General features: G+C 40.6%; 1 protein-coding gene across 1 annotated transcript in view; it reads right to left on the bottom strand.

Annotated features, from left to right (window-relative positions):
* Positions 1 to 16,688, bottom strand: part of DSCAM (DS cell adhesion molecule) — a 709,341-nt gene that overhangs the window by 295,021 nt on the left and 397,632 nt on the right. The window contains exons 9-10 of the mRNA XM_044918979.1: positions 14,645 to 14,941; positions 13,603 to 13,878 (exon numbers count right to left, since the gene is read on the bottom strand). Coding sequence (XP_044774914.1) covers positions 13,603 to 13,878; positions 14,645 to 14,941 — 573 coding nt within the window. The remainder of the gene's footprint in view (positions 1 to 13,602; positions 13,879 to 14,644; positions 14,942 to 16,688) is intronic.

The following is a 16,688-nucleotide window of genomic DNA, read 5'->3' as shown; positions in this document are numbered from 1 at the left end:
CAACTACATTTAGTAATATTAACACCTGTTTGATAATTGATCAATAAAGGGAATAAAAAAAACAAACCTAGAGATGAAACATAACACAATTATTAAATTTAATCGAACACATACAGATTTATGTGCAACGAATATAAGAAAAAAAGCATTTTTTTAAATAGATAAAACATCCAGAGAGAAAGCTTCAGTACATTTCACAGAACTAGAATCATCTCTGAAGAACACCACTGTAGTATCTTGGTGGATGAAGAAGAGTGGGAAGTATGGGTCATTTAATAAATGATATTAGGAAGACTGGCTCACTATATAAAGAAGAAATTGATGCCTACTTCTACTGTATCTACAATCCTCAATGTGGATGGAAGACCTAAATGTGGACAGTGGAAATATAAACACAGAGTGAATACAGAAAATAATGTAGAAATAGATCTTCCAGGAGCTCAGAGACTTCTTAATCAAGATCCCATGGAAGACAATCAAAGGTAAAGTTAAGAGACCAGAGACTGTCTTGACAAAGATATTCACGACAATATCTATGTAATAAGAGATTCTGTTCACACGAAGGAACCAAATCAAAGCAGGAAGAATGATGGCAGAGTGGGCAAAGGAAATTCATAGATAGGATACCCAAGTATCTAATAAGAATATGAAGAGGGTCATGCTCAACCTCACTAGTAATGGAAGAAAAGCAAATTAAAATAAAATCTACACTCTTTAGATTTGCAATACTTAGAAAGGCAGATGATATCAAGGGCTGACAGAGATATGGGGAAATGTGACCTCTCCTGGGTGGCTGGTGGCAGCATAAACTGGTATTTTGGAGAGCGCTCTGCAGTCATTGGGAACACTAAGTTAATGTTACTCACGGACCCACCTATAAGGATCTTCATTGTACACTACATACAGAGTCAGAGTGCTGGAGGAAAGCCTAAGGGTTTACTTTTCATGCTTTAATATACATTTATATGTCTATCTTCATAAGGGCATAAAAAGTAGATTTAAAATAAGCCTATTAGGGGCACCTGGGTGGTTCAGTTGGCTAGCCATCTGCCTTTGGCTCGGGTCATGATCCTGGGGTCCTGGGATCGAGCCTCGTGTCAGGCTCCCAGCTCAGTGGGGAGCCTGCTTCTCCCTCTCCCTTCCCCTGCTCATTCTCTCTCTTCTCTCTCTCAAATAAATAAATAAAATCTTTTAAAAAATTTAAAAAAATAAATAAGCCTATTAAGTACGTACATGAATAAGTGCCGACAAGGCAAGAAGGAATGATAACAGAATTGGTGGATGGTTAAAAAAAAAGATAAATGCAAATAAAACAAAATATGGAACTTGAACGGACTGATGATAATGATGTGGCATAAAGAAAATACTGACCAACCGAAGTCAGCAGCACCTCTGGGGGATTTTGTTCATGAGCCCAACGGAGTGACTTCACAGAAGGCCATGAGTTCCACAAAAAAGTCTTATCTTCAGGGTGGTGGTGACATTCTCATTCCCCTCTTTGGGGCATGAGAAAATGCCTGGAGGGCTGGGGTTCTCTGAGAGGAGGCGGCACATCCGTCCGCCCTTACAGGGATGTCAGAAATGGTTCGGGAAGCAATGGCCCACGGCTGTATTCCTTTGGTAGCTTACATGGAGGAGAGGGGCTGCTATTCAGTGTGCTGCCCTGGGCGGGGGGAGGGGGAATGGGACCAGAGAGAAAAAGAACAGCTACAGAAGGTGGGTTTGTATCCACCAGGAGGAGGAACTGTGTGGTGCTCACAGCTGTGCAGAATCAGCACGAGCTCCATTCCTGGAGTGGTGTACTGTGCAGACCGGGTGCAGACAGAGTCTGGAAAAATGGGCAAGGTGAGTATCACATGGTGGTCTCATCCAGGTGAACTCCATGTTCACTGATATCTCTATGGCTCTATCTTTGTCCCATCTATTTATGCTATGTAGGCATCTCTTACATATACTTATTTATGTCTACCTATATGTGAATATAATACACATATTTATACATGACTTTAACCCATGAGTGTGTTTTATAGTTATATGTAAATAAAAGACACAAATATTATTTATGTCATGTATCACGTGTGCACAAACTTACAGAGTTGTGTTATGTACCAATCTACATAAAAGATCCTACTGTATGATTTTGAATAATTGAGAAGGATTTTTTGCTGACTTAAAATATCATCAGAGCATTATTGGTTAAGCACTACCTGGGGGTCTTTTCCCGTGTGTGTGTGTGTGTGTGTCTATAGGTGCACGTACATGTGTGTGTATATTTGCAAACAGACTGATTATGGGTTCGGCAGGGAAGGTGCAATAATTTTCCTGTCATTCTTCTTTTCTCATCTCTACTTAATTCTCTCCTTCTCCAAGTTCCCATGTTTAACAAGCACAAGTATTGCAAAACATGATTTCTCCTACAATCTTAATTTTCACTGAGTAAAAACGGCAATCTCTGACTTCAAAACAAATCCAATACACAATCTTTTTCTCTTCCTATACTTAGAGAAAACCAATTTGAGATATTATTTCTAAAAAAAAAATTAATGAAGGATTTCCTTGAAGAAAGGTACCAGCTTCATTTTTCTAGAATGGAAGGGAAATTACAAGAGCTTCTACCCCCAGGACAAACTTGTCTGAAGAAGACAATGAAGTGGACTTCGGAGCTCAGTTCTGACCTCCTAACCTAAGGAAAGTCATTCTCTCCTGCGGGAGCCTGAGAGCGTGAATCCTCGGCCAGGGGAGTAAATGTAGCCACTGGGCCCATCAAACAGGGGTGCTCCTGGGTGGCTCAGTCAGTTAAGTATCTCCCTTCAGTTCAGGTCATGATCCCAGGGTCCCGGGATCGAGTTCCGCGCATCAGGCTCCTTGCTCGGTGGGGAGTCTGCTTCTCCCTCTGCCACTTCCCCCCCCCACTCATGCGCACTTTCTCTCTCTCTCTCAAAAATAAATAAATAAAATCTTTAAAGAAATTAACCAAGAGACTATAAATTCCCATTTGAAACCATAAAATCCCCCAAAAGGATTGCACATTTAATGTTTTCCCCTACATTCCTCTACTAGGTCTATTTTCTCCCATATTATTCATAATAGAAACTACACCTTCCCTAAGAAGTTGCTGAAAATCCACATAAACATTTTGTGAATGACTACAATTTACAGCCATACCAGACCCAACAAACAGGACCCTAAATGAAACTCTGTTCAATTTTAATGAGGCACCTGAAAGAGAAAACTAGCTTGAAACATGACCATGTGTTCTACCAACAGGTGTATAAAGGATTCCAGTAGCCAGTGGAATTGACAAAGAGAGAAGAACTCCATCCCTGATGGAGGCGGGTTCTGAGCCTGTTTGGAACAGCAAGGAGGCTGGAGGTGCTCTGGTTGGAGCAGCAAAGGGGCAAGTGTTGGGAACGGGAAGTGGGAGTGGGGGGCCCTGCCAATGTTGTTTCTGTGCACAGAACTGTGCCTCTGCCCTGGCTGAACGACATCAGCTATCAGGAGCCCCTCAAGAATGATGTCATTATCAGGCAGCACTCCTGGCCGCTCACTCAGAGATGGGAGCAGACCCCACTTTTAATTTGGCATTCACCTCCCCAGCTACAGCCACGGGAACACGGCCACGGAGCAAGTGCAGCATACAATAAAGAGCAGTGGAGGCAGAATCTGTAGGTCAGATTGTGCAGAACCTCGTCCCCGCTGAACACAAAGGGTCACTACCGTTCAGTCGGAAATACTGTCAATGACACCTAATTCTTCCCTCGCTTTGGAGCAAGACATGAGAAAGAGGTGTGTTACATCAGGAAGACCGTGGTGAAATGGAATACAAAGGAGCTAATGTCCGTGATCACTCGTGCTGGGTTTCGAGCATCATCATCTCATCTCGTTATTGGCAAACATTTATTTTAAAAACTCATGAAAAATAATTCTGAAAGCTTAATGTTTCTCAGACACTGCTGACCACCTAGTGTCAGCTCTCTCTCTCTCTCTACTAATTTGAGCCCTCCAAATCCATATTTCAGAGTTCTTGTGGTCTGAATCCAGGATGCTGGTCCAGATGCTCTCAACCAAATCCTGCCCTCTGTAAGCCTTGCCCAAGCCACTCAATTTTTTAGTCTCAGGCTCTCTGTCACCCAGACCAGAACTTCTGGAGTGGCCCGGGGTCCTCCCCCACCCTCACTTTCCAAATCCATCCCCCCTTTTACTGCTCATCAATGTAACTAGTTCTCATTGCCTCTCTTAAATTAAGCTGTCAATAACCTCACGCCCTTCCTTTTTAAATCATCTTCTTAACTTTTTAAAAGCTTCCTACCTGGGTTCTTTACCTTAATTTCTCCTCACTACGCTGGCTTCCCACTACAATGTGGATTGCTTTTCTAAAACACACTACAGGGTGTACTGGAATCCAAAGATGTGTATTTGAATCCTGAATACATTACCGGACAGCTCTGAGCAAACCTCCCGCTCACTCTTAATTCTGTTTCTCTGCTTATGCTTTATCTACATTACAGAGTCACTGTGAGCATTAATTAAGGTTACACATATGAAAGTGTTTGTAAACTATAAAGTTTTATATAAATATAAATAGAAGGTGACATTTTTATGTAGCAGCCAATTAACTTTCCTGGCAGTGCTGGTCCCTAGCAATTAAAACACTCAATTAGGCACCGTTCAAGTTCAATGTGGCACCTAAAATGAGAAAGAAAATGCTTTGAAATGTGTTAAATATAACCCTGCTTGTTAAATTGAAATGAAGTGAAAACGGGAATTTGACTTTCATTTCTCCCAACTTGTTAGAAAGCAGCACAACTGTGCTTCTGGTTTGTTAATAGAACTCAGAACTGCTTAAGTTTTAAGTATTATCAATAATTAACTGGTGTTTAAATTGATCTTTGAAGTGTTTTTTTTTTTTCCCCAAATTTCCTAAGTCAATGCTACATAATAAGCAAAAGGGCCAAGACTATTAGCAAAAAAGACATGACTATGGGGCGCCTGGGTGGCTCAGTCAGTTAAGCATCTGCCTTTGGCTCAGGTCATGATCCCAGGGTCCTGGGATCGAGTCCCACATCAGGCTCCCTGTTTAGTGGGGAATCTGCTTCTCCATCTGCCCCTCCCACGCTCATGTTCTCTCTCTCTCTCTCAGATAAATGCATAAAACCTTTTTAAAAAATTAAAAACTTAAAAAAAAGACATGACTGAAAAATAGTATTGTTTAGGGGCGCCTGGGTGACTCAGTAGGTTAAGCATCTGCCTTCGGCTCAGGTCATGATCTCAGGGTCCTGGGATCAAGCCCCATGTCCTGCTCCCTGCTCAGCGGGGAGGCTGCTTCTCCCTCTGCCCCTCCCCCTGCTCATGCTTTTGCTCTCTCTCTCTCTGAAATAAATAAATAAAATCTGTTAAAAACAATGGATCGTGGATCACTGCATCAAAAACTAATGATGTGGGCGCCTGGGTGGCTCAGATGGTTAAGCGTCTGCCTTCAGCTCAGGTCATGATCCCAGGGTCCTGGGATCGAGTCCCACATCGGGCTCCCGGCTCAGCGGGGAGCCTGCTTCTCCCTCTGACCCTCTCCCTTCTCATGCTGTTTCTCTCTCGCTCGCTCTCTAAAAAATAAATAAGTAAAATCTTAAAAAAAAAACCAAACAAACTAATGATGTACTGTATGGTGACTACCATAACATAATAAAATAAAATTTAAAAACAAATCTTTCTAAAAAGAGAGAGATAGTATTGTTTCCAGATGTCATCTAATACACACACTCATACAGACAAATACACACATACTCACACACACAGCCTGCATTCAGCGTTAACAGAGAACCTCTGGGCAACAAGATGAAAAGCCTGTGCTCCCCCCATTTGTGACATTACTGACGGAAACAAGGGGGCCCACTTTCCAAGGAAGCCAAATTGTGAGCCAACGTATTTGCTCTTCTGAAATTATCTAAGTAAAATATTCACTGTGCAGTCTAACAAGAAAGGTAATTGAGCTGTGTTTATATAAATAAAATAAGAACAGACTGCCTTCCAATCCTGATTCACAGAGAAAGTAAAAAATCAGTCTTTTCCTATAATTCAGTTGATTGCTTATTTCTTCCCTTATCAAAATCTTTATCATAATTGAAATAAGTAAAGGTTATTAATCTTTTAAAAGCATCGATAGACTATAATCCCGACTACTGGAGTGTGGCTTAATTTACATATTTCATTTCCAAACATTTTAAAATTCAAATGTAAATGTTCAGAAGTCAATTTCGTTGCAACCTTTCTAAGGACATCTGAGTAAAAGCTAAAATTGTTCACGGTGTATAATTATTACTATATATTTAAAGTTAGAAGTCATCTTAAGCCAGAAATGCAAGTGGTAATCTTTTTTTTTTTTTTTAAAGATTTTATTTATTTATTTGAGAGAGAGAGAATGAGAGACAGAGAGCATGAGAGGGAGGAGGGTCAGAGGGAGAAGCGGACTCCCTGCCGAGCAGGGAGCCCGATGCGGGACTCGATCCCGGGACTCCAGGATCATGACCTGAGCCGAAGGCAGTCGCTTAACCAACTGAGCCACCCAGGCGCCCTGCAAGTGGTAATCTTAAACGGAATTACTCAAGTATCTTTGTTGGGGTGCAAAGCGGGTACCTATGACCAATGAGTTAATAAATAAAAGGGGATGTTAGACTGTAATCTTTTTCACCTGGGAAGTCCCACATAGGCTTACTCAGGATTAACCTTGTCCACCCAGCCTGCAATTTCCTCTTTTGGTGACTACAGTTTCATCTGTCAACACAGAAAAGATGAAATTAAATAAATGTAAGGTGGGATAGCCAACAACTGTATTTTGTTTAGAAAATGCTCCTTTTAAAACATGTTTTGAAGCAATGATTCACCAAAAGGATATGCTCTCTCCTTTGCCCAGACATCTGCACAAAAAATTATAGACATCTCAACCACCAATGAACACAGTTTTTATCAGGTTCAGTATTCCAGGCTTCTTGGCAAACCCACTGTTAGTCTTCCCAATCAAATTTGTGTTAGTGTGTGATATTCTCATAGGGTGGGCTCCACAGAGAGATGTAACCTGTCATCTAGAAGGCTACCGTTAGAGACTGCCAGGAATGTCTCGAGCTTTGCTCACTTGGCTATTGTAGGTTTCCTAGGGATCTGCTTGGTTTCAATGTCATCTTGTATCTTGAGGGCTTTCTGCTTTCTTCGTCCCCTTGTCTGTCTGATTTGGTTGCTGCACCTGACATCCTCCTTCCTTCTGGCTCCTTCCCTCACACTTTTTTTTTTTCTTTAAAGATTTTATTTATTTATTTGAGATAGAGCACAAGCAGTGGGGAGGTGCATGAGGAGAGGGACAAGCTGACTCCCCGCTGAGTGCAGAGCCCAATGCAGGGCTTAATCCCAGGACCCCGTGATCATGACCTGAGCTGAAGGCAGATGCTTAACTGACTGAGCCACCCAGGCGCCCTCCCTCACACTTTCTATCAGTGGTCTTCACTTGGCTTCCATGGCCTAACATGATTCTTCTTATCCTCAGGGTTGGTTTCTTCTGGGGAGAATTCTTAGCCATTGGATAGAATTTATTTTCTGAGGTATTAACCTGCGTGGGGGCCTTTCTTTATTGAGCACATGTTACTAAGTAAAGTGAATACACATTCAGAAGTGACTCTCAGCCCCATTCATATTTTAATTCACTTTCTTAAGACAGCTTACTATGGCTATTATTCTCATTTTCCTCCTTCTTTTGATAGTTCAACCTTCTCCCTAGCAAGGGGGTGTGGATGGAAGCAGGCAGCCTATCCAGGCACCGCACAGCTCTGGCCTCAGTGACTGGTCCAGGAATGGGTGGTGGTCTGTGGAAAGCCAGCCAGAGTCCCTCCCTCTGATTATCCTACGTGGAGTCATCAGGGAAAAGGCATGTGAGTCCAGAGTAGTGAGGGTCAGTTTTCTTGCTGTATAGAGAGGCAGCTCTGAGGGAATGAAGCCGGTGTGTAGAGGGAAACACCAAAGGAACAGAGAGAAGTTTCAGATGGTAATTAAATGGCCAACAGATACATGAAAAACTGCTCAACATCACTTGGCATCAGGGAAATACAAATCAAAACCACAATGAGATACCACTTCACACCAGTCAGAGTGGCTAAAATTAACAAGTCAGGAAACAACAAATGTTGGCCAGGTTGTGGAGAAAGGGGAACCCTCTTACACTGTTGGTGGGAATGCAAGCTGGTGCAGACACTCTGGAAAACAGTATGGAGGTTCTTCAAGAAGTTGAAAACAGAGCTACCCTACGACCCATGTGCAACTGCACATACCAGGTATTTAGCCCAAAGGATACAAATAGAGAGATCCGAAGGGGCACCTGCACCCCAATGTTCATAGCAGCAATGTCCACAGTAGCCAAACTATGGAAAGAGCCCAGATGTCCATCCAAAGGTGAACAGATAAAGAAGATGTGGTGTATATATATATAATGGAATACTAGTTAGCCATCAAAAAATGGAATCTTTCCATTTGCAAGGACATGGATGGAACTAGAGGGCATTATGCTAATGATCTCACTCATATGTGGAATTTAATAAACAAAACAGATGAAGGGGAGAAGGGAAGGAAAAATAAAACAGTATGAAATTAGAGAGGGACACAAACCATAAGAGAAGCTGAACCCTAGGATACAAACTGAGGGTTGCTGGAGGGGAGGTGGGGGGGGATGGATAACTGGGTTATGGGCAGGCATTAAGGAGGGCACATGATGTAATAAGCACTGGGTGTTATACGCAACTGATGAATCACTGGATTCTACCCCTGAAACTAATAAAAAAATAATAAAATAATAATTTTAAAAGTCTAGACCAGGCCTCCTGTGAGGCCAATGCTATCTCTGCCCCTCTCCCAAAAGTTAGTGTAATACAACCTTGACCTCCATCCCTACCTCCCCCCTCCCCACACTGTTATAACTGCTGTTAAACCAGTCTGATTGGAGTTCCTGCTCTTTGCATTCAATAGGATCATTGATACATTGATCCATCCTCATCTAGGAAATTTAGAGACAGATTTACATTTAAACAGTTCTTGTATGAATTTTTGTCAGACTTTATCTTCAGACATTTGGTGAATAGGTTTTAATGTGAGTTTGAGTAAAGCGCTGATGAATCTGCCTCTATGAATGAGAATCTGCAGGGAGGTACGCAGTCTCCTGATGGTTACACATAGGCCTGCGCCTTACACATTATTTATTCACTGATGTCTCCAAATCTACCGCTCAGATTCCACCATCCTAAATTCCACTCCTGTCTATCCAACTGCCTCCTTAGTAGATCCACTTAATATTTCAACCTCAATACATCAAAAAGTAGACTCCTGATTTCTTCCCTGAAATTGCTTCCTTGCATCTTCTGCTGACTCAACTTATGGCTGTGTTCTTCTTTCTACTGCTCAGGCTCTTACACCCACATCCAATCCTTCAGGAAATCCCACTGCGTAGACCTTAAAAATATATCTAGAACCTGTCTTCTCCTCAGCCCCTCACTGCTCTCTCCCTGGCCCAAGCCCCCCAACCTCTCCCCTGCATGAGCTTTCTAGCAGGGGGCCTGCTTATCCCTTCTTGCCTTTAGCCTATTCTGAGCACAGCAGTCAGATGTATCCTTTTACAACCTGGTCAAGCCCTGTGACATCTCGTTTAAAATCATCTGATCAACCCCTCCATCTCACTCAGGAAAAACTCAAGCCCTCAGAGCCCAGCCCTGCTGAACTGGGTCCTACATGAAAGGGCCCTGCTAATTCTGACCCCACCCCTTATTACTTTACCCTGTGTTCACTCTGTTCCAGCCACACAGCCTCTTTGCTGGCCTGCCAGGTGGCCAGGCCCACTCCTGCCTCTTTTTGTTCCTTTGTCTAGAATGCTCTCTCCCCTAGATATGTGCTTGGCTCTCTTTCCCTCCTCTATGTCCTTGATCAAATGTCAGCTTCTCAAAGAAGGCTTCCCTGACTGCCTTCTTAAGCACTGCAAATCCCAAATCCCTACAGCTGTCCTGCCCACTGCCAGCCATTTCTTGCCAGGCTACTGTAATGAAACACCACGCAAAATAATATTTTCCTTCTTTTGTTTGATGATCCTTGCCAAGGACCTGAAAATGATTACTCTACATAATATATACTTAGAAGAAAAAAAATTCCTGAAAACAAAACCATTTGATTCAATTGTTTCCTAAAATGATGGATACTTTGGTGGTAAGAGCCAATAAATTCTCCTTTCGGGTGTAAGCTAGTTGGAGTTGGGTTCTGTCACTTAAGATTAAAAGGATCAAGATTAATACATTGATTTATGCTGGTCTACAAAATTTTAAGAATAAAAGTGAATAATTCAAATGGTCTTTGTTTGAATTTATGTCTCCTAAAAAATTGATATTAAAATATTTGTAATCCATTTACCCAATGGTCACACTTCTGGCAACTTTTCCTGAAAGAAACCATCTTACAAGGAGATAAAGGCCAATGCATGGAGAAGCTCATTTGACACATCATCCAAAATGGTTAAATATTAGACATAAATGAAATAGCACTGGAGTAGATATTTTCTAAAGGTAGTCTGAAGACCCCTAGGAACCCCTGAGAACATTTTTGGGGGTTTGCAAGGAGATAACCATTTTTCTTATAACAGTAAGGTATCATGTACTTTTCTCATTGGCTTGACATCTGCATAGATACACAGAAGTCACTGTGGGTAAGACAGCTGGGGTCTTAGCACAAATCATGGCAGTGACACCGAAATGCACCCGTCATCATTGTGGTGCTTACCACCACACAGTGCTAATTGTTTTTTAAACCAGTTTCATTTAAGGACACTTGACAAAGCCATGAAAATAAAAATTTTAAGTGTTTTACTTAAAGTATAAGTTTTTTATATTGAGTTCATGTCATTTTCAGTGTTCTCTGCTCTGTGTAACAAAATGGGAAGAACACACAAAGCACTTCGGCCTGCTGCGCAGGATGGTTGTCTGGAAGCAAAGTACTTGTGCATTTGTTTGAATTACAAGCTCAACGAGTCACTCTTTTCATGGAATTCTGTTGTTTCCTCAAAGAATGGCTACCTAAAAGCTATAGTTACTCAGGCTTGTACAACTAGCGGGCATTGTCCTAGGGGGAAAAAAAGATATAGCCTGCCTCTCCTATGATCACAACTGACTGTATTTGTTGCAAATAATGAAATTCAAACTTTCAAGCAAAAAAGTAGAATTTTGTAAAACTTGTATCTGTCGCTATGAGCTTCTCAGCTTCCCAATACTTAAGGACTTTTCTTTCTTTCTTTTTTTTTTTTTAGATTTTATTTATTTGACAGAGAGAGACACAGCAAGAGCAGGAACACAAGCAAGGGGAGTGGGAGAGGGAGAAGCAGGTTTCCCGCTGAGCAGGGAGCCCGATGCGGGGCTCAATCCCAGGACCCTGGGATCATGACCTGAGCTGGAGGTAGACGCTTAACAACTGAGCCACCCAGGCGCCCCCTTAAAGACTTTTCTGATGAGCCTTTGATTTTATTCTGTCGATATTTCAAAGATCCACATAACTCAGCAAACCAATAATTTCCAAATGATCAACTTATCATGTTACAAAACAAGCTGTGGGTAAGACATTCTTTCAAAGCTCATGATAGACCGATGAATTTTAAGACACCAGAGCACCAAACATTTATTGATACAGCTTCTAATTCTCCAGGGCAGGTAATCTTTAAGATACCACCATGTTTTAAGTTTCTGCATTGTATTAAACATTATAAAGTATTTTCTGGTTTATTCACTTGTTTTGTTTGTTTACTGTTTGTCTCTCTTGATTGGAAGGAGAGCTCCACAGGGAAAGAAGCTTGTCTACCTTCTTCATCACTGTTTTCCTCAATGCCTAGAGTAAAACCTAGCATGGAGCAGATGTTTCATAAATTTAAAGAAATAAATATAACCACAAAATGAACTTTTATGTAGCTATCATAGTCTGATTTACCAAGAAATTCTAATGACTTGAGAAAATTCTTAAGATATGTGGCTCTTTTTAAAAGATTCAAAATTATTTATGTGCAAGTATATCCTATATTATACATACTATATAACATACAATACATAAAATATTACATAGATTGTATGTGTGCATGCATGTGTGTATTTATAGGTGTCCTGAAAAGGTAAACTAACAAAGTTTGTGGGGAGAAAAAATGTTGGGGAAGACCATGGAAAACCCATGTAATTTGTAGCCATGACATTAAAAGACAATTATTGGTATGTAGGGATAGCTCAGACAGACAGTTTAGCAGGCAGAAGGCTATTGTTATGGAAACTTGAAATTGTTTCATAACATTTTAGAGTTATTTTCATGACCTGCTTCATGTAGATTATTTACAGAATTGAAAAATTTCATGTTCAGCTGAAGAAACTGACTTGGGGGATAGAAGAAACAGCTTCCCCTAAGGGTCTGCCACTACAGGGCTGTGTGTCCTGGAGTGGGTCTTGTAATTTTAGTGGTCTTTACTGATAAGGAGATTGAGATTGAGTTGCATGACCCCCAAATTCATCCTGATGGTTAAATCCTGTGATGTAAAGAATCACTTAAAAGTCAAGAAATTTTTTGGTGGGTTCCTTTAATCATATAATTACTATATTGTTGTTTTGACCTACTCAACTACTCAAGATAAAAAATGTGTTTGAAGTCCTTATCCATTAGAAAACCTCTTCCGGCTGGATTCTAAAAGAACTTACTTTTAGGAGTTTTTAGGAAAAGAAAGATTCAGATGGTTCCCAACTTAGGATGGTTCAACTTCCAATTTTTCCACTTTATGATGGTGTAGAAGACATGTGCATTCAGTAGAAACTTTACTTTGAATTTTGAATCTTGCTTTCTCCTCCAGAGCTGGTGATATGCAGTAAATACTCTCTGGTGATGCTGGGCAGTGACAGCGAACCACAGCTCCCAGTCAGCCAGTGGTCAGGAAGGTAAACATCCAAAACTGACTACTATTCTTCACCCATACAACTTTTCTGTTCTTCACTTTCAGTACAGTATTCAATAAATTACATGATATTCAACACTTTCTTATAAAGTCGGATTTGCATTGGATAATTTTGCCCAACTGTAGACTAATGTAAGTATTCTGAGCAAGTTTCAGTTAGGTTAGGCTAAGCTATGATGTTTGGTAGGTGAGATGTATTAAATAAAATTTTTGACTTACTACGTTTTCAACTTACAATGAGTTTATTGGGACATAATCCCATAGTAAGTGGGGGAATATCAGTATGTGTTTTAAAATGATCTGTCAGACAACTAGATAACAACGCCAATGATGTCTGTTTTCTTTTGTTTTGTTTTGATGGTAATACCACACATATCCTCTGGAAAACCAACCCAAAAATCCATATGAAAAGAAAATTACATCAGCCACAGGTCTTGTGCAGATGCAGGAGTAAAGAGGTCACAACACCTGATGTACTCTATCATTCCCGTCTTTGTAACTGTCCTACTGAAAATATGCAGCCTCTGAGATCCCCACCCCACCCCCACTCCTGACCGTGGTTCTGGTGAAAAGCGGAATCATGGCAAGCTGTGTGGGGACAGGGAGTGCAGCCTTACCTTTGACCGTCACGTGGACACTCTGGCTGGTGGAGAGCTGCGGTTGAACCAGCACATTGCACGTGTACTCTCCCTCATCCACTTCTTTTTGCACATCCGAGAGTTTTAGAGTGCCGTTGTTCTCAAATGCCACTTGGCGATGGTTGAAAGGAAGCAGATTAGAGTTCTTGTACCATTTGATGGAGTAATAGGGATAGCCAATCACACGGCAGTGGATGTACGTGTCCCGCCCTGCGATCGCTGTGATATTTTTCATTGGTCGAATGCTTGCAGGCCCTAGAGAGACACAAAGAAGCTATTGAAAATAATTTAAGGGTACATCTCATGTGTGGAAATGGGTGCACTTTTCCTTGAGTAAAAAAAAAAAAAATGTAGATTATTTTCATGTAAAAACGTCTTTTTCAATTAAACAATTTTTTCTGTGTTTGGATTTTTCTACTCAGAAGTTCTTTGTTTCCTTTTAGTTTCATTACTTTCAAATGAATTGAATGAAGTGTTAAAAACTTTCATTATCAACTACTTCTATTAAAACATTTTGAATTACAAGACAAGAGGCGATTTAATCAACAAAAAGTAACTAGTCTCCACTGAACCATCATGCTGTTTTTGTGAAAACACTGGCAGCAATTCAATTTTTAAACTGTCTCTGTGAAGTAGATTATGAAGATGGAGGTTATGCCATGTTGAACTATGAATGTAAGTTAAAATACCATGTACATGAAGGTTTACCATGAATGTGGTAGAACAGAAGAAGAGGAGGAAGGAAAGAGCATGCAGAGCATAAACCAGGAAAGGAAAGATCAAGTGGACAAATCTGAGAGTAACAGAGAACAAGCTGACTGAAGAAACCAAAATGCCTTTTTTTTTTTTTCCACATTAACCCAATCAGGGCCATTCTGGAGTCAGAAGGAAAGGGTAGGAAATGGGAAGCAACAGTTAATCTGTTTTGGCATTCCAAGACTCAGCTCAGTGCATGCAGAAACTTTCTTCTCCACTACAATGAGTTATGTGTGTTTTTTTGAGGAGCTGATTTGACAAGCACCTCTTACGTTTATTCGAGCCTGGTACAGGACGACTCCCGCCGAGTTGTTAGCAGTGCAGCGGTAGACTCCCCCATCCCGGACCTGAGAGCTGGAGATGTTCAGGTAGCTGACCACGTTTCCCTCCGACGTGATCATCTGGCTGATGCGGTGACTGCCACCCTTGAGGATCGGGTCATCGTCCAGGGTCCACGTGATCGTGGGCAATGGGGTTCCCTTCACATTGCACATGAGGGACACTGGTTCTGCTGGGCTCACCACTTTTTCACTAAAGGCAGAAATAATTTTGGGAGTTCCATCTGCAGAAAGACAAATTATGGAAGGAAGTGGCACATACAAATAACTAAACAACTTCCAAGTCCATTTATTTAATGATTAGGAGGTAGATGTGTTGGTTATTAAACACTACAAAAAAAAAAAAAGTCTAGTTTTATGGATAAAGCTAAATTCCAAGCAGAACAAGATTTCATTTTCAAAATGGGCAAATACAGTATTAACAAGCTTTAATTACTTATACATTTCCTGGTTGTCATAAGAACAATCATGGAACCCAGATGCCCATGGTACACAGTGTCAGCTCCCAAGAAATATATAATCTGGAACTGTTACATCCCCACCAGAAGTTATAAACACAGAGGAAATTCACCCCTCTAAATGGTCACATTAGCTTTCCACTTCTGCAATAATTAGGGCTCACTCACCAGGGAATAAAGGAAAGGTTGAGGGATTGATTATCTCACCTTACTCATTTTCTCATAAGAAATCATCCTTTAATTATTGAACTCTACATCTGGAACTAATGATGTACCACATGTTAGCTAATTGAATTTAAATAAAAAAAAAGAAATCATCCTTTATAGTTTTAATGATAAATGGTAAGTCCGGGTAAATGTCCATGAAAGCTCTGAAAATGGCTAAAAGCCAAATAAACTTTGAGCGTTCCAGTGTGTATTAAATATCTCTGTAAGTATCTTAAGTTGGTGGCTATACAATTTATCATCCAACCTGGGACACTTTTGAGAATGAAACAGACACTAGGAGCAATTATGCCAGGAAGACAGGCACAGCCTCAAACTGTCCCAGGCAAAGTAGGATCTAGGTCTTAGGGAGTTTTCCATAGGAATTTCCAATATTTTCAACAAAGATAAAATTTTCATACTCCATTGTTGTTCTATCATATATATGGACCATTTGCCTCACACTGTATGTTAGTAACCACAAATGCATTGCTGATAAATTGGAAAGCAAAGCAAATGGAGGGAACACATCTGAAGCTAGCTCACAATGCCATCACAGAAAGGTAACTGTTAACACTCCCAAGTACTCTGAAGAGTTTCTCATCCCCAGCGCCCCCGAAAACTGGAAGCCTATTTCTGTGGCCAGTGAGGCCAGCTGTGTAGGGTTCTCCTGATGGGGGTGCTGTGCTAAGCCCTCTACCATCTTTCCTCTTGCAAATTCCTGAATGTCAACTCCGTTCTAATTCCTGGGTGACTGGAGAAGGCCCTCAAGTAAGTTTTTTTTTTCCCCTCATGCAATCATAAGTGGCATATTTCAGTGTTCTTGGATTGCAAGCATCTTGCTTTAGTACAAAAGATGAAAACAAGGACTTCATAATATTGAAGTAAAGAACCTGTGCAGACACTGCTACATCATGCTTTGCCTTATGGAGAAGTTAGATGTCACTGTGATTGTTATTCTTTGTACATAATCAGCTGTTGAAGCTTAGGAATGTCATTTATTTTTTTCTTTTTTTAAAATTTTTTGGGTTTTTTATTTCAAATGCTTAGGAATGTTATTTTATTTAATCTTACAATTCACATTTTTCTCATGATGTGCTGAGCTGTAAATTTCTTTGCACTGATTTTTACACAACATACTGAAAACTTGTCTTTTTTTTTTTATCTATTTAGGAAAGTTTTCTTCAGTTCTTCTTTTTTTTTTTTTGTAGATAAAATTTACATACAGTGAAATTTACAGATCTTAAGTGTACAAACAGAATGAGCTTGTTAAATATGTACACTGTGTAACCACCCAAATGAGCACAAT

This window comes from Neomonachus schauinslandi, chromosome 1 (assembly GCF_002201575.2).
Source record: "Neomonachus schauinslandi chromosome 1, ASM220157v2, whole genome shotgun sequence".
In the NCBI taxonomy this organism is placed as follows: domain Eukaryota; kingdom Metazoa; phylum Chordata; class Mammalia; order Carnivora; family Phocidae; genus Neomonachus; species Neomonachus schauinslandi.
The sequence above is the reverse complement of the archived record's forward strand: the minus strand, read 5'-3'. Positions and strand labels throughout refer to the sequence as shown.